General features: G+C 41.4%; 1 protein-coding gene across 1 annotated transcript in view; it reads left to right on the top strand.

The window, feature by feature from the left end:
• FNDC1 (fibronectin type III domain containing 1) overlaps positions 1-12,164 on the top strand; it is a 56,345-nt gene extending 44,181 nt beyond the window's left edge. Inside the window, exons 16-20 of the mRNA XM_015858070.2 lie at positions 4,602-4,681; positions 6,601-6,630; positions 7,902-8,063; positions 8,922-9,044; positions 10,317-12,164. Of these exons, the coding sequence (XP_015713556.2) occupies positions 4,602-4,681; positions 6,601-6,630; positions 7,902-8,063; positions 8,922-9,044; positions 10,317-10,432 (511 nt within the window). The 3' untranslated portion in view covers positions 10,433-12,164. The remainder of the gene's footprint in view (positions 1-4,601; positions 4,682-6,600; positions 6,631-7,901; positions 8,064-8,921; positions 9,045-10,316) is intronic.
• Positions 12,165-18,655: the final 6,491 nt, after the last annotated feature.

Here is an 18,655-nt window from a genome sequence, read left to right as displayed (position 1 = left end):
TCAAAAATATAGAAGAGCTATCTGAATATTTATCTGAACAACAGCTGTGGGGCACAGCTTACCTCTGGATGTCTCCTGTTAGAACAAGACAGATGACATCTGATTTCCCCTAAACTCTTTTCCTAGATAGTGAGAGAAGCAGATGCAGACCCTCCTGCCTTTGTGTGTACATCTTTGTTCCCTGAGGACATCACTTCCCTAAATCTCTCTCTTCTTGCCTCTAGTACCAGTTCCTGCCTCCACACCACAGACTCCTTTATGTCCCCAGCCCTTTTACTTATCACTAATTTTCCATAGTTTCTCCTCACTCCCCAACTCTCACTATGCCTTGTGCAGGCCAGGAAGGCACTGCCGCCATGCCCCAGCTTCCCCTGTGAAGGTTCTTCCATCATTTGTTTCTCTGGCCTTTCTGCCTTCTAGCCCCAGCTCCTCATCCTCTTAATGTCTTTCATTGAAGCCTCCTTCTCCTGCTACCCCAAGAACAGTATCAAGTGTCTACTATAGATCTTTCTTGTGGCCAAAATCTCAAAGGTTTTCTGTCACCTGGATGAGCAATTGCAGTGAAAATCCCTTGGAGACTCGGCAATGCTCTGTGCAGAGGAATCAATGGGAATTGAGCTCCCAACCAGCAATAGGTCTGCTGAGACATATATGAACTCCAGGCTTCAGAAGATCACAGTAATGGAGTGAATTTTTATAGAAACAGCAAGGTTTTTGCATATCCACAAATCTACTGACTCCTTTGTTGAACACGAAGGCTTTTTCAAAGCAGAGAGATTCAAACAAAATGAACCTATTCTTTCTGAAGAGGAGTGTAATCCATTGGCCTCTGTTGTATAGTCTGAAAGAAGGAAAGGCGTCATGTGGGGTCTGTGGTGAAGTAGGGTTCTTTATAACAGAAAATTTGTGTGTATCAGTGAATCTCATTCACATTCTCCACATCCAAAGGCCGAACTGAGTGCATATTTTTAGTCTTAAAAATAACTCCCTTAACCATTGGGAAAGAACCCCATCCTAATTAAGAAAACATGGTGTGGTATCTGAAGTTGGTCTAAAAATGTTATGTTTGCCTTAGGAATGAATAGTGTGAGTTATCTCTGATAAGTCAGATTGCTGTATGCAGATGCTATGGAGTGATGGGTATTCCTTGCGGGATTACTGGTGGTGCAATCTGTGGTGCGCACAGAATACCAGAAAGGGGTTGGTGTTGTGTCAGAAGTCAGCTCCAGAGAAGACTTGAAGCTGTTGACATGTCTGGGAAAATGTCTTCCTGGTGTTCAGGAAAAACAAAAACTGAAGTCTAAGTTTAGCCTGTGTGATAAGGTTTCTTAGGAGGCCTTGCCTGGCCTCTAGTTGAGAAGTGGAAGTTTTTCCATTTGCAAATCACTGGTCAGCTTTGGTGGGTACAGGACTTGCTTCCTCATGACAGAGGAATATAGGTGCTAAAATTACTTCAAACCTTAAATCTTTGAAGTGGCAGTCTTGACAATATCGCTTTCCTAAGCTTAATTCTCAGCTATCACAGAAGAAGGGCAATGAAGAGGGCTGGAGAGCTTGCCACTAAATCCGATCTCTTGCAATCATGTTATTCTCTTCATAAACGTTTCAAACTCCTTGAATACCGCTAGGCTTTTCTCTGTTTATGCAGGAAAGCTGTGGCAGTGCCTTACATTAGGAATTAGATAGCCCTGTGATTTCGAACAACCTCTTTTGCTGCTATATCTTCAAACCTTCCCTTTCTGCATGGTTTCTATTCCCTTCAGGGCTGTTTTGACCCCAGAATGTCTGCTACCACTTCTGGTGTTGTGCAGAGCATGTCACAGGAGGCTCTCAGACTCAGGCCTCACAATTGCAAACAGCAATTGTGAGACCTTCTGGCTCTGAGTGCCAAACGGACTAGAAAGGCTTTGGCAATTTCTTCTTTATTTGTCATGTCTGACATATCCTGACTTCGTTATTTTATTGATGCACTTAATACAGCAAGCATAGCATGGTCTATGCTTAAATCACAGGTCAGCAAGTCATGAGTCCTGGCTTTCTTTCTGGCACTATGAAAGTCTTCCTGTATATTTAAAGGCTTAGGAACTAATTTTCCAATTTAGTGAAGAGAAACATCCTCATAACTTCATTGCTGTTTTTCCAGATAGTGATTCAGGCTACCCCAACAATCTTGTATCTCGGATAGGCTTTTTATGTGCACAGTAGGACACCTGAGAGTACAATTGCCCTGATTAGTTAGGTAATCTATTATTGCACTGAGCACTAAATACAAAGCTGCATGCTTTTCTCTGCTTAAGTGGATGCATTTTGTATAGGAGATTCTTGGGTTGCTTTCTCCTATTCTAAATACGGATCATGGCAGCAATGTGTCTACCAGAAGTGTTTTCACCCTAACGTTAATACACATTAAATAAGGCTATTGAAAGGCTCACACTTTTTGGCTGGCAAACATTTCCTCCTGCTTTTCTAAAGTAGTATAAACAAGAGCTGGCTGCTGCATTGCCACCATTTCAGAGGAAGAACTGCCTGAATCCCATCCTTGAGGTCAGCCTGGTGCCACACGGTGCTCCCTGCCCCTATCACAGAGGTGTAAGTGGCAAAGGAGGTGTGAATGGAGTGTGGTCTCTGGTGCAACTATCCTTTGGGAACACTGGTGACTTGGTAGTTAAAGCAGTCCTCTGCTTCATGCCCTGGTCTGGGGCACAGGGGCATGCAGGAGGATTTTGCCTCTCTGTCTTCCTTCCCCGGCCACACTGAACACTCACAATCTGTTGTCAGGAAATCAAGGCCAACAGCTGAAACCACAGGACAAGACTTTTGCCAGGATTATGCTAGGAATGATCAAAAAACACAGCCTTGCTAACTTTCACTATTTAATGTGGTTTCATTTTGCCATGGTGTGTATGTCTTTTAAAAGAAAACTGTGAGCCTTTTTATGCACATTCAGGAATGTTCCTGAATACTCCCACTCCTGCTGCCCACTTACTCCTTGCTAGAATAAGCAAGGTTCCTGCAGCTGGATGCTGTTGAATTTGCTTGCACCCTGCTAGCTTGCAAGGCATCAGCGTCTTACTCGTCACTGAGCCACATGTTGCACACTTACATTGCAGGGACTATTGCTATTTCTTGTGCACAGAAGTAAAGGAAGGGGAGCAAAGCTTTTGATGTAGATGGTGTCTGTACTTCATACACAGATGATGGCTGGTGGCAGAAGCTTCCAGGGGATAGCAGACCACATTTGCTATGAAGCTTTCTGTCTTAGCCCAGTGCACCTCACTGCTGGGCCATGCAAGCACAGCAGTGCTGAAGGGTTTCTGTGCAGGATGGGGTGAGCTTTGCCACAGTGAGCAGGCTGATGCTTTTCATGGGGCTTGCTTTAATACCTGCCACTTGGATGGGACATTGCCCATCAGTGGTTGGTGGCACCTATCCTTGTGAGTAAGTGCTCACACAATATTGCTGGTCACACAGTATGGTTTTGAAACTGTCTGCTTTTGGATTAAAAGCTAGCTCTATGCTGTTGAATATTACAGATATATCTAATTTATTTACAAGAGCATAACTGAGCAAGCATGCAAGAAAGGAAAACCTAAACACAGGCACTTAAAAAACGCTGTGCTGGAACTTTCTCCAGTAATCTTCCATTCTTGTTTGTTTCTTCTGGACTGGATAAAAACATAAAAATAAATGTCAGGGTAGACAGCAAATAAAAATCAGAGTATTTGGAAATGAAGTAAAAAGATATGCTTACACATTCTCCTCTCTAAGACAGAATAATTTTGTTTTTGTCAGGCAAGGAATGGAGTTCTAGTAGCTGGTCATGTGCTTTAATTTAAGCACATGATTTAAATAATCTTGCTGTTGCTAGAGTTCATGAAGAAAGGTCAAAAGCTTACCTTCTGATCTTGTATAAATCTGATACAGCTTTAGTTTTGCAGCTTATACCACTACTTTACTAGGAATTAATCTGGATAAAGCTTCCAGAAAGGTCAGAATTTATTTCCTCCCAACTTTTTTCATGTAGCCTACTGCTATTGGTTGTTTCTTATAAAGTGGATGTAATTGTGAGGATGATAAAAATAAACAAGATGAAATTTGTGTGTAACAGCCAGCTCATAGCCTGGCTGAGTATTCAAATCCAAGTCTTTTTTATAAATGAGATTAAAAACAGCAGAGAAAAAGACTTTTTAGAGAGCTAGATAGTGATAGGACAAGGGGGATTAATTATAAACTAAAAGAGGGGAAATTTAGATTAGGAAGAAATCCTTTACTCAGGGAGTGGTTAAGGGCTGGAATGGGTTGACCAAAGAGGTTATGGATGCCCCGTCTCTGAAGGCATTCAAGACCAGGTTGGATGGGGCCCTGGGTGGACTGAACTGGCGGATGGCAGCCCTGCCCATGGCAGAAGGTTGGAACTGAATATTTTTTAATGTTCCTTCCAACCCAAGCCATTCTACAATTCTGTGATACAAAAGAAAGGGCACTCAGACTCACTGGAATTGTGTTGGTTTGATTCTCTCCCTATTTTAATATAATTTCTAATTTAGTCATTGCAGTGAAATCAATGGTTTAATCTTATTTTTCTTCTCATTGTGTTTCAGATATTACTTTAAAGTCCAAGCAAAGAACCCCTTTGGTTATGGACCTGTTAGCTCTTCAGTCTCATTTATCACAGAATCTGGTACGTTCTGCTTTTTATTTTCATCACATAACTGAATTCATAATGAAAGATGTGGGAGGGCAGTTACTGAAACAAACATGATAGTAATTGTGATTATCCTGAAATTACTACTTTGAGAGTTTTTTAAGGTTAATTATTTGTTTTCACTAAAGCTAAGAACATAATACAGTCATAATGCCACTAAGAAAATATAAGTGACGTGAAAGTTTTGAGGGAAAAGGAAGTTAAATTTAAAATACAAAAGACGTCTAGTGTTCCAAAATACAGAAGCAATGGGAAGTTTAATGTCATTAATAGATTGACCAAAGATTTGGTAAACTGGTTTCCTAATTGTGAACAGCTGAGCAGTTGGAATTGGCTGTCTCTGGAAGAAATATAGGAAACAATTGTTCCATCAGATGGGCAAAGAAAGTTCTCTGTTCCTTTTTTGACAAAGCACGCTTCTCTTTCACAGGGCTAACAGTGTGCTCAAGAGTAACACCCCCTCCTAAAAATAGTGTGTTAAGTGAGCTATTTTTACACATTTCCATTGAGCCAAAGGTCAGTGATTCCACCAAAAAATAAAGGGCAAAGCCTTTAATCTTTACTTGAGCAATAGGTCAGTTGTCTCTTGTGAATTTTGCCCTTTTGACAACATGGGGTTTATGTAGTCTTTGTATTTGCACATTTAGCTTCAACCTGTAGTGGTCACTTCAGAAGAGCCATTAAGAACCATTAAGAAAGTAAGCCTGCACAAAAGGGAGACAAAGGTGGAGGAAAAGCAAATGGTCCTGCATAACGTGTTCAGAAGTTTCTTTTTCTTTTTTTTTTTTTTCTTTTTTCTTTTTCTTTTTTTAAGAGGAGTCAGAGAAGCTCAGATATAAATCCCAAGAAGTCTGGCAATGGGCAAATGCAACGTGCTGGACCTTCTGGGGAGTTCTGCTGATTAGCTAACTGCCACTATGCAGTTCTGAATGCCTAGTTTTTCCAACCAAAATCAACCCTGTTATGAACTTTATGTAACAAGTTAATTCCATTGAAGTTAAAGTTTTATTTGCAGCACTGTTCCTGCACTTGTCATGTGGCCAAAGATGGCTTTCCAGCTGGCACAAATGCAAAAGCAGTTGCTAAAACTAAAGCCAAGTGGTATAGTTACAGTGATTGAATAGATCAAAAGAGAGAGAAAAAAACTGAGTGCTGTTTGAGCACAATTGGAAGGTTTGAGGTGATGAGAGTATTCCATAAAGAATGCTATCACGGGATCAAGTAGCTTACCAAAAATACCACATCTTACCCTCAGTCATTTGCTGAAGAGAAAAGAAAACCATTGTTTTCTTTAATCAAACTGTAAAAACTCCCTGGAATTTATTTTCCCCATCAGTGTATAAGCACCGTACTTTTTCTTCAGGTACTTTGTGCATAATAAGACCCAGTTGAGACAACAGAAGTAGCATTGTAATGAATATGACGAAGTTCACTCATTAGATACTGTTAATATGTTATCTTTATTTCACACCTATTCCATCCTCCTTATGTTTAGAAAAGTATTTCAAGCAAGCAGAAGCTCCTGATGTGTTGGACAGAGCTCCTGGCACTGTCTAGTTGGCTCTTGAAAATCTTCCACTGTGACATGAGGAGTTAAAATGATGACTTTCACATGTTAATGAATACCACTAAACAACAGTGCTAAACACGATGAATATCTGAGACTAAGGTTTACATGCCAAAGGCAGGCTACCTTTCCCTTTTTTAAGTTAGGCCTGTATGTGTTAGTCACACAGCTCAGCCCTGCAAATCAATGAGACGTAAATCCCACATTCACAGCATCACTAATGGCAGTTAATCTTTGTTTTCTTGGGAGATACTATACATTTCATTTGATAAAACAAGACTTGGAATAAAATACTGAGATTCCTTCTGTATTTGTTTCATTCTTCTAGATAATCCCCTCCTTATTGTCAGACCACCTGGTAAGTCTTTTTCCATTTTTTTTAAATTAAGAGCATAACATTTGTGAAAAACAGTTATATATATTAGAAGCATTGCAACAGACAGTTGAATTAGCAGTTTTAGGCAGGAGAGGGAAATAGTTCACTGCGCTAGTTTTAGGATCTCATACTCTTTGAAAAGAAACACATTCTAAGTTTTGTTAGATTATGAGCTTTACTTGGGCCCACCTTCTGCCTGGTATGTCAGCCTTCATTGCTTAGTAAAAAGCACTAAACTGTATTGCTTTTTTGTGTCCTCCAGTTGCCTGAGCATAGCTTATACAGCATAACCAGTTTTTCTAATATCTAGCTGTTATGATCATCTGCACTGTTTGTCATACTCTTATAAATAATAAAAAATTCCAGAACTTATAACAGAACTGTATGACAGGGACATGCCATGAAGTTGCTGAGCTTGCTTTCTGTTTTCAATCTTATCACTTTGCATCTTTTGTGGCGTATTGCACACTCAGCCTATCATCAGAAGAGCTTGTATCCTGGTGCTAGGAACAATACTGCTGGTATGTAGTGGGAAAAAGACCTTAATGGCTGTTACACTTAGTCAGCTTTCCTAAGCAGTTTAAATGGATAGTCCAGGGGCTTTTCAACGATGTTGTTTATATTTTGATATGCTTGATTATGCTTGTTAGCCTGTTTTTTACATGTCCTCTCAGGTGTCTCTGATGCTGTATAGATATAAAGTGTCTCTGGCAGCCAGTATGGGAGACCTCTAAGAATAGTGGTCTTCCCATACTCCTGGTCACCTCCAGGTTTTTTTGCTGTCAGTTATTCTGTGGGTCTGTTAATGGGAAGGAGGTTGGTACAGTAGAAACAGGACCCTGTTCTGTAGGTAGAGAGAATACCAATTACCACACTGGAAGTTCTATATCTCATTCTATACCCATTAGTGCAAGAAACATTTCAATAAAGCAAAGATATAAGCAAGCCAGTAGAATATTTAATCTTTTGTGATATAATTACATTGTCACTTCTGCTGCAGTGCTTTAGGCAGAGTTCCCCATGAAAGGACTCACTTGTCTCTTATTGGAACCTCCACTGTTTTGGTCTAATGTGAGAAAACAACATAGAAAAGTAGGTTTTTAATTTCAACTTCTTAACACAATAGCAAGAAAAGACTTTCCTTCACATCACTAGCTGTATCACTAGGTAGAGAAGTCTCTTAATAAAATCAGTGAGAATGTTTACTTAAGACTGATGATGTCTGTCCTTAATGTTGATTTTTTTTCTCCAAGGTGGTGAGCCTATCTGGATCCCATTCACTTTCAAATATGATCCCACCTATTCAGACTGCAGTGGCAAGCAGTATGTGAAGCGAACTTGGTATCGCAAGTTTGTAGGGGTGGTTCTTTGTAACTCCTTAAGGTACAAGATTTACCTCAGTGATGACCTGAAAGGTAGGTACTGAGATTATTTTCCTGCTATATGATTACTTGATGTTGTCTCTGCCTTCTCACTTTCTTTACGTCTCACTGAGTCTTTTGTGGTGATTATCTGAGTCCTTTCAAGAAGGTCCAGTATGATAGCCAGCCTGCCTCTGCATTTTGTTCCTAAAGTAGCATTAGCTTTTAAGCGGAGCTCTTGAGACAGAGGATAGAGAACAGGAGAAAGTTTCACTTGAAAAATGTATGCACATTTGTATCCTGAGGGACACATTGTGCTTTGTCCCTTGAAAGCAATGTTCTGCTCCCCACACATCTTCCTGGGAAGATCCATGCCTGCCTCATAGGCAGGTGACTGCTGGATGCACATGGCCAAACAGAGCAATGCACCCTTGAACTCTGCAGGGCAGATCCAGATGGGAACAGAGTAGGAGAAGGCAGGTGTCGCTGTGGCTGAGTAAGTGGTACTCCCAAGGGTTTACAGTATCTCTTGTATGGATCTGTTTGCAGAGAGATAATGAAAAAACTTTCCCAGTTATTGATCTAGGGTACTGGGATCATTTCAATGCCTGCTGTTGCGTTATATGTATTGCAATGAAATTCTCTGTATCCATCATCTTTGTTGCAGTGGGTCCATAAACATGTAAAATGGAGGATGTTCCTTACTGAGTTATAAAACATTTCTCTTTTCCATAATTTCTGTTTCTGTAATGTGAAAGTTGCATTTTCTCTCTTTTCAGCTGCTATTTGTTCACAGGTGATTATGCGTTTTAACTATAATATATTTCTTTTACATCTGTTTCCACACTTGTAGAAGAGCATCCCAAACAAAAATAATGCTGAATCAAATAATGCATCTCTATTACTCTTCAGATACTTTCTATAGCATTGGGGATAGCTGGGGAAGGGGTGAAGACCACTGCCAGTTTGTGGATTCACACCTGGATGGAAGAACAGGACCTCAGTCGTACATTGAAGCCCTGCCCACCATCCGAGGTATGGTAGTGTGGGAGTGGGATGCTGGCCAAGTGCCTGTCACTATCTGTAGGGTTCAGGTGTAGGGAGAAAGAGAAAGAAGGACATGTAATGCAAATAATTTACAGAAACAGAGTACAAAAGCAGAAAGAAAGAAATTGTATAGGCTTATGAAATCTTTTTGTTCCAATTTTAAGACACGCTTTATTGAATCAAAGAGCAGAAACTCTTCCACTTAAAACAATGGGCAGCTACAGCTCAACAGACTACTCTGCAAATGGTTTCTGACCAATTCATTCAGTACAAAACACATAGGAGTGCATCTAGTTCAGTCTGCAGCACTTTTATTCTGGCCTGGTAGAAACTTCTTTCCAAGTGAAAATTCTCACCTTGAAGGAGCTCCTCTGAGAGCTGCTCGACTAATACAGCTGACAGACTGATGTCTTACTCCACAAAAGAAAACCAGCCATGAAATTCAGCCAGTCTTTTCAAAAAAATCAGTTGATATAAACCATTCATCTGGGTTTAATAGTTTCCATGTTATTTGTTGATATCCATGGTGGTGTTACCAAGAAGAAACTGAAGCACTCATTAATACTTATATATTCCTGAGAAGTATTGCATTTCTGTGTTCAGAAAAGGAATGGGGAATTGTGTATAACTAGGTCTAGGAGACTGAGATAAAGAACACACAGAAATTACATTATTGGCACAACATATCGGTGTTTCAGATGTTCCAGTGCACAAGCTATGCAGAGAAGAATGTTGAGCCTCTCCTAACGCATTAAGCAGTTGCATTCTTTCTACAGATGAAGAAGAAGTCTATCAGATGGGGCAGAAAGGGTTTAAATTCATATTTACTGCATGAAATGATACCTTTTTATTTTGTGAAAAGCTGATGTTTATTGATAGTCTCTTGAGCCTGATGAGATAATATGATCTGATGGTATTTTTTGCCCTAGAGTATTTCATATATTTAAACAGATCTGCAAACTTCATAAAAGCTGCTTAAATACAGCCACCTTTGGAGTGAAATGCAGAAGCTCTTTGGCAGACCGCAGCATTACACAATAGTTGAAAAGATTTTGAACAGTAAAACCGATCAAAACTGCAGGAAATATAAAGGACCAGAGTTAAATAATTCAACAAAGAGTTAGGCCAAATACCAGGGCTAACAAATAGCCTTTTGATAAAGCTTGCTAGCAGACAGCTTGTATGCTTCCATTTGGACTGTAGAATTGACTCCCACTGTGTCTGTCACTTTTGTCAGATTCCCGTGTCTTTTCCCAACAGGGTATTACCGGCAGTACCGCCAGGAGCCTGTATCATTTGGACGCATTGGATACACAACTCCCTACTACTATGTGGGCTGGTATGAGTGTGGCGTGCCTATCCCAGGGAAATGGTAGCAGTCTGCTTTTCCATCTTAGGCAGGACAGACTGACCACACTTTTCAGATGATTTCTACCAGAGGACTGTGAGCAGCTGAGTCAGAAAAAAAACAACACAAAAAACCACCACTAATTAAGCAAACCAGTGAAGACCATCTGCTCAAGAAACCCCTGTGAAACCAGACATGGTCCTGCCTTCACGAGCCCAAATCTTTGATACTGCTTGACTTCCACTTGGAAGCATGGACAGAATCTAGGTTTGGTGTCCTTCCTTCCTCCTCTGGGTCATTAAGGCAGAGAGAGGTGGTTGCAACATGCGCGACCTGTGAAAACTAGAACTGTGTTAGCCATGAAAATGTGGAAGTCTCTTATATCTTGCAGGAATGACCTAAGCATGCTGTGCTTGCTGAATGGAATGCTAAACTGTCCCTCGTTGCCAGCAGCGGGTGCTGCCAGGGCTCTTCTATGTAGTCATGCCTTGTAGCTGGCCACCCACCAAAAGCAATATATTTTCCTGAAGACTTATCTGTGAGTTCTTGTGGGTTCACTCGCTGCTGGACTAATCACCAGGTCACAGTGTAAATTCACTTTGATATATATATATATCTATGTATGTCTATATAAATACAGTACTGTACATCTGCAGAAGTACTGCTTAGAGATGCTGAGATTTTCTTGTTCACTAGATAAATATATTTGGAATTTTTATGTAAAAGGTGCTGTTAATTCTTTGAGATACTGCTATGCTCAATATATTAACCAAGGAAAGATCTATATTCTTGTGAGTACTCTTGGTCTGATATATGAATTATTGATCAAACACCCGTGTCCCATTTCTGTGGCAACCTACGGACTGGATGTTCAGTAGAAATCTACTCCTTTGTCCATATTAGAGTGGCAGTGTTTCCAGAAGAAACACTTATCCAGCAGTTTATCAGCATCAGTTAAACTTTCTGTCCTTTACAGTTGTGGTCATTTAACACCAACAGGTAGCTAAGCTTCACCGCACCACTGTTTTATTGAGATAAGGAAAGTGTAACAGGATAAGGGTTAGTGTAACCTTTCTTAAATCAGTTTTCATCAAGTGAGTATGTTATTTATTTCTTTGCTCCTTCCTTATCTTTCACTTCATGTTGTGGAGGCACAGGGCAGGTAACTTGCAAATGGGAAACTGCTCTTAACTTGTCTTCCAAAAGGAAGCCAAAGCCACCAAGCCTTTACAAGACTCCAATAGCAGGAAACTCCTCTGACTTTGATCCGTCCTAAGACAAATCAGGATGCACTTCTTTTAAAATGCTACCAAAATCTCTTCCATCCAGATCAGAAAGCAAAAGCTGACACGGCTGAAAGCTATAATGATTGTAGTAAACATTTGTAGGCTTGTAATAATATAAGATTTGGGGATTCCTGGGCGATCTAGCACTAATGGTTTACCAAGTAAATTTTATAGTCTACCATTTCCTTGTAACACCTCAGTACCTTTGCTAATATTACTAAGACTCCACTGTTCTGACAGCCCAGGTCTCCTTCCAGTTTACATTTCGTATAGTGCTAATACCTTTTGAGTTCCTTCCAGTGGTTACTGTAAATTGTACAGGAAGAAGAGGAACTGATTAGAGAACATTTTAATTTTCATGATGATTTGACTTCTAATATTTTAATTGTTCTTGGATACTTTTGCTTCCATACAGTGCCAAATATATGGTCTTGAAATATACCTTCTTTCCCTAATAAACCTATGATAAATCGTGCCATTTCTATTCCATCCTTTCTGGTCATCTGTGTCAAGCAACCTGACTATGTGACAAATTGTTCACTTCTTTGAAGTCTTCCTTGGGAGAAGATGTATTGATTTTTCCTAGGGGCTGAACTCAAAGTGTTGTGATAAAAAAGTCCAAATGACAGCTGATTATAGGCACAACCCCTTAGAAGCCAGTACTGTCTAATGACCTGTATGATAGGAAGGAATACACCATCAGCAAGCTTGCAGCTGATAATAAACTGGGGCTGGGAAGCAGATGACACATTGGAGAGCAGAATTGCTGTTCAGATAGACCTTAGCAGACTGGAGAAATGAGCTGACAGGAGTCTCAGTTCAGCAAAGGGAGATGAAGTCTGGTGTGTGGGATGGAATATCTCCTTGCAGAAGCATGGGCTGGGTCTTACTTTTTAGGCAGCAGCTTTGCTAAAGAGGACTTGGGGTCCTTGTGAACAACAGTTTGGATATGAGAATGGCAGAATTCCATTCCAATGTAAATTATTCAGTGACTTTTTGTGATTCTAGAACAGAAATAATAAAACAGTTTTTTCTGTTATTAAATCAAAATCATTCCTTGGCCTAGAGCCCAGTCTTCAGAATGAGTGAATGGAATGTGTCACTAACTTTGAAGAGCAGGGCCTGGTTTCACCAGTCAGGGTCTGGCTTACTGTTTGAAGATCTATGTTCCCTTCTACAGTCAGTGCATTCTGTATTTTCACCCTCACAGACCACAGGTAGGTTTTGATTTCCTCATCTACAGAGATCTGTTTCCTTCATCCCCCGCTGGAAATACTCCTGAGGTGTATTCCCATTGAAGGATGTCATTCAGGGATGTCCCACTCAAAATGAAGAGCTCAGAGCATAATTCATCCCCCCCCCCCCCCCAACAGCCTCAGCTGAGGAAGAATTGGGAAATTCTAGGGAGGAGGGGTGGAGGGCATTGCCCATTATTACTCTCCAATGCAAATCTTTGATGAGGCTAAGCCAGCCAGGACAAACTCAGTGGGACACAAGATGCAATGGTATCATAGAATCACCAAGACTGCAAAAGACTTGAGTGCCTTTTGGTGCCTCCATTCCCCACTGTCCCTGTGACACACTGGTCCTGCTGCTTCACAGAATAAGCAGTAGAACAAGCTCTGCCCATGTGCCAGGTAAAACCTTATTCTATCAAAGTATCTGTTCAGCTTTGTGGCTACACTATCTGAAAGGGGACATTGTGCTGCTCTGGATGTTGCTAAAGGAAGAGGAATGTGTCTTTCCCTCCATCTCTCCCGTGCCACTCCCACTGGCAAATCGACATCTGCATCTGGTCTCCAAGCCCTTGGCATCAGACTGGTGAATACTGAGTCCCTTCACAGGCTCCGAGTGGTATTGCACCAACCCTGTCTTCTCCTCTGAGCAATCCTTGAGGGAATGGAATGGAAAAGTGGGAGGATCCTTGCAGAGAGAATAATCACACAGATTCTTCTGGTGCTGTCTCCTGTCCAAGTCCCTCCAGGGTGGAGGAATGCGAGGGCCCTGCCTGGTGGGGAATTCTATAGACCTAGCAAATAAAGGGAGAAAAACACAGCAGGAGATGGGGTGGGGAGGAAGAGACAGGCAGAGAAGATGCTTGAAGCATTGTCTGACCCTGGTCAGTTCCAGATGCTAATCTATGCTTGCTGCACCATTTTAAAATTAATTTATTTATTTTTATTTTTATTTTTTATTTTTTTGTGAGAATTGGGATTTTTGCCTTGAAGGCAACAGGAACAATTGTCTGCATGTGAGAAATGCCAGGAGTTCTTGGGGGCAGCCAAAGCCCAGCATGCAGACCCAGGATGCAAACAGAAAAACCCTTTGGTGATGAAGGAAACATCGGGCGTCACTTGGAAAGATAATTGAAGGCCTTGGCAGGAGGTAACCCAGCCCACTGAACAATGTACAATGCTCCTTGTGGTTTCTCCATAGAAGAAGCTTCATGGTTTTCTATCCCCTAAGCCCTTGTCCTTTTATGCAGCCTGTCAGATACTCATACTTCAGATACTGCCTTCCTCCAGCAGAAGAGAATGAGGTAAATAAAGAAGGGAATGTGGTCAATGCAGTAGTAGCATGGCTCTGCTTCCTCCCACGGTGAAGCTGGCATCAACAGTTGTCTAAAATATCCCACCCCTGGAGGGTGGCCAGCCTGCCTGAGGGGTCAGAGCTGGCAACATTTGAAATCAATGTCATGCCTTGTATTTCAGCTTCCTTTCTCATCATGCTTCTGTGTCTCATACAGCCAGGACCACTCCCACAGGACTTGTGCCACATTGCCATACCATTGCAATGCAACTGTTGGTGAAAAGAATGGCCATGATGGGAAAGAGAACTTGAAGCAGAATATGCACAGGACATACAGGAGATGCTGAGTGCTTCAGTTATTTTGTCTTGGGGAGGGAAGGCTTGGTAAGGAGGTGGATCTAACTGGTATCTCCAACATCCTAATGAGGTTGTAAAGTAGATGGATCCACACTTTCTTCAGAGGCATGGTGTGAAAGGAGAGAGGACAACAGAAACAAACTGTAACATGGAAAAGTTCAGTGAAGTTTTAGGAAACTATTCTTAGTATAAGCATGATCAGGCATAGGAGCAGCAGCCCAGAGAGGTGAAGGAAACTCCAAACCTGAAGGTTCATCTCACTGGCTTAATATAGCTTTGTCATTCCATAGAGGTGTGCTAGGAAGTATTTCCTTGCTGTGGGAAACCAGTGCCTTTAAATCTGTCTACAAGACCACAATGTCATACTTATTTTCTTTTTGGAAATCAACACTGTTATTTAAACAACAACAAAAACTTTTTGTTGATCTTTTTTTGTAAATGTAATTTGCAAAGTGGTTCACAGGTAAAGGCTTAAGTGATTGTAAGGAAGGCTGTGACAGAATAGAAGGAAAGAGAGTCTTGTAGACTCCTGTGAAGAATTTCTGAGCTTGGCTTCTTGCTATGAGTTGTTCCTGCACGTGCTTCTCCAAATACGATCTGTGCAAGCCCACAGCTGCCTCTGGGGAGCAGGTGACATGAGTGTTGGTGATACCTTCACAAGTGTGCAATAAGCCTCTAGATGGCAGGAGATGATATTTGGCCAGGCCTTGTAGCAGCTCTCTACAGCAGGGATGAATGACAGCAGTGCAGATGGCATGTACATTCGGCGTTGCACATGCATAGCAAGAAAACAGTATCAACAGGACTCTGGTTTTGACTGAGGTGTAGCAAAGTCCATTCCCAGCCCTTAGAGACATCATCTTAAAAAGATCACCCGTTCCTCACAAAATTTACGATCTGGTATGTCTACAGCATTGGAAGGTTATAAGTAGAACCAGACAAACAGCAAATAGACAATGTGCTCCTGCCATGTTTTTTTGGGAGATGTTGTTCTTAAAATTGCCATCACTGTGATTTTTCCCTGGAGTACTGTGAGCAGCAAGAACCAGTTTATCTTGCAGTAGAAGCAAAATCGTCTCTGACCATTTCTAGGAGGGAAGATATGTTTTCAAACTCCTCTGGTATATGATCACAGTAGTGTTCCTGCTCAGTGAATTGCTTTCAACACTTGATCGTTTTGGAGGTCTTTGTTCCCTGAGCTGCAGGTCCTCTTCATCCATTGAAAGCATAGACTGTGTTTACTTAAAATGTTAATAAAACCCCCATAAGCTTTTTCTGATCCTCCATTATTAACCTCGTTATTTGCCCCCCTTGACCTCTTCCTTCTGTATCTGGATATTCTTGGAGATAAGTGAAGTACTGTGTCCTGAAATTATGCTGTGCAGTATGTCCAAAAATGCTTCACAGTGCTTCCCTTCCTTGCAACCACGGATATTGTCCCATTTGATATCTTCTAGCAGATGCTTAACCTGCCTTGTCCATGTTACTTCATCCATAAACAGAGGAGATGCTAATGCTACAACTCTGCAAGTCCCCCAAACCACCCGGTAGCAGCATTCCTACCTTCCCTATGTCAAGTGGCATCAAGAGAGAATTAAACAGAGGTGATAAAAGACTGGAAATGACCTTGGATCAAAGCTTCCCCATTCCTCCATCTCACCTGGCCTTTCTGCCTTCATGCTGACTCCAACTGACTCCTACCTGGGCCTGGTCCACACTGCAAAACTTGTCTTGGATGAACAGTTCCTATGCTGTCCTTAGGTCTCCTTTCAGTGTAGGACATCCTGTGCATGCTATGAGTCCAGGGGCCGCAATCAAGCACTGTCAGGTCAGCTCCTTCCCCCAGCCCCAGGATAAGAGAGGTCCACAGGCTGCAAAGGGTAGATGTGTGTGTGTTTGTGTTCTCTAACCAAACAGCCGAGTATGTAAACACAAGTCAGCAGAGGTCCTGTTCAGTTTGTACTGCTAATCAGCAGTGAACAAACAAGAGAAAATGGGTCCAAGCTGTGAATGTTACCACTTCCCTCCCTTCGAATGTGAGAAAAGTGTAATCTCCTTTGCTGTTATTCCTTGGTAGTGTGAGATCCAAGAGGACCGAAGTAGACTATGCTTTGTGTATTGCTATTGAATGAAATTCCAGCCTTTTGATGTAGGAAGACCTCAGGTCTGGATGTGTATTAATGAGCTGTGATACTTCAGATAAACAGAATGTTTGTGTAAATGAAAATGTGGATGACAAGAATGGAAAACTGCAGTTAGGCACCAGGGTGATAGGAATGCCCTTCAGCTTGCAGAAGCTAGACACTTGTCTCCAGCAGCTTGCTTTTGCTATGACAGAGCAAAGATCTCTGAATCAATGCTTGCATTGGCAGCCTGTCGTTCAGCCCTTCCTTTTTGCAGAGAAAGCTAAAGGCCTAGGAATCTCAGAAATCTAAGGGATCACAAGAAGAGCACCAAATTTTGATGACTTAGTTGTTCAGAATCACTGGCAGTTGCAAGAAACATTGTGCAACCTCTTGAGAATGTCATAGCAGGTGGGCCACTGAAAGATTCCCATATGTTTTCACAGTTTTCCAAGGTCTTTCAACTTGTACATAGGTTGTTTTATGCAATTAGAGAAGAATAAAAGGGATCATCTAGAATCTCCACCACTTTAGGATGCTTCACAGGGCCAGACTCCGCGATTCTGGGAATCCTTCAGAGTGGATCAAAATCTGTCCATGGGTTTCTTTAAGTCTCAAATCTTCTGTGAGACTGGTGCATTGTTTACAAAGTGCAGTTATGAGCAAAACTACTTAGCATTGGATCTCGTTTTCAGTCTTCTTGTGTCTTTTCCACAAGCTTTTGTTTTTGTAATTGCCACTGAGCCTGAAATGTTTCTGAGAAGCCACTCTGGTACAGGATCTGCATGTTTCACACACATCTGTATTCCTTCAGCAGGAACTCAACTAACAGCCAGAATTACAGGCTCCTAGAGACACAGGGTGTAGGTCAGCCATCTGCTAACAGCCACAAAAGAAGAGGCTGGAGCTGAAAGCTTCAGAAAACTGCATAATCCCCACCTCCTTCCCTAGATGATAGCAGAAGATGTTTTCACTTCTTGAAAATGCAAAATACGCCTTCTGAAATCTGAGGTTTCCTGTAAAAATAGGGTATTAATTAAGAGAACTTGCTTGTCTCAGAACTGGCTTGGAATTATGGTTTTGCATCAGCTGTCAGCCTCAGGAGAAAGAACATTTAGTGGTCTTGAGTTTGAATTGGTGTATAAAATTGGACAACAAACTGTTTACAGATGCAATAAACTAAATGATTGTGTTTGGGTTTGCATTGCAGTTTCTGCCTCCATGTGCTGCCAGTAAGGCAGAGCAGCCGTGTCAATATGCCAACATGGTGTATCAGTAGAGATGCCTCTGCTGTGCTTAACGTCTGAGACTCATTACTTTTAGGGTTAGAAGAGACCACAAGAAAACCTGTCTTTTAGAAAGAATGAATGCTGCCATGTTAGGGCACGTAAAAGTCTCCCCACATAAGCTATTTCCTCCAGCTCTGGCTGATTTCAGGAGTCTGTTCTACTCACACAGCAAATGTTCTTGTGCCTTCTTGTCATGCACTTTAGCTATGTCTTATCCATTTCTATGAGAAAAATTCATTTGGCTACTGTTATGTTGTTTTGTGTCTTACAATGCTGAACTGTGAAGTGACTCCCCCAAGATCTAGCAGGAAATAAAACATGGCATAATGCACAGATATGGTTCAACAGAGACAGTCATATCCCAGATGAATCACAATTCTTCCACTTAGGTAGGAAATGGGGATCTTAATATCTGGAACAACCTCAGAGAAGCTGATGAGCAGTGCCGGGTTCACATTTGGCTCCCTTGCGGTGCGGATATTCCATGTGTTGGCTGTGTCAACGTGGGATGCTTAACCGGGTCTTGAACTCCAGACAGTATCTCAAGGAGTGGTACATCCACATCTGAATGTGTCTTGATTTCTGAGATTTGTCTTCCAAAGATTTTGGATTTTTATACTGAGTGTAAATAGGCCACATTCAGACACATGCATTTACTCATCCAGTT

The sequence above is a fragment of the Coturnix japonica genome, chromosome 3, assembly GCF_054131305.1.
Source record: "Coturnix japonica strain WE chromosome 3, WE-NBRP24, whole genome shotgun sequence".
Lineage (NCBI taxonomy): Eukaryota > Metazoa > Chordata > Aves > Galliformes > Phasianidae > Coturnix > Coturnix japonica.
This window is presented reverse-complemented; position numbering and strand designations above follow the sequence as displayed.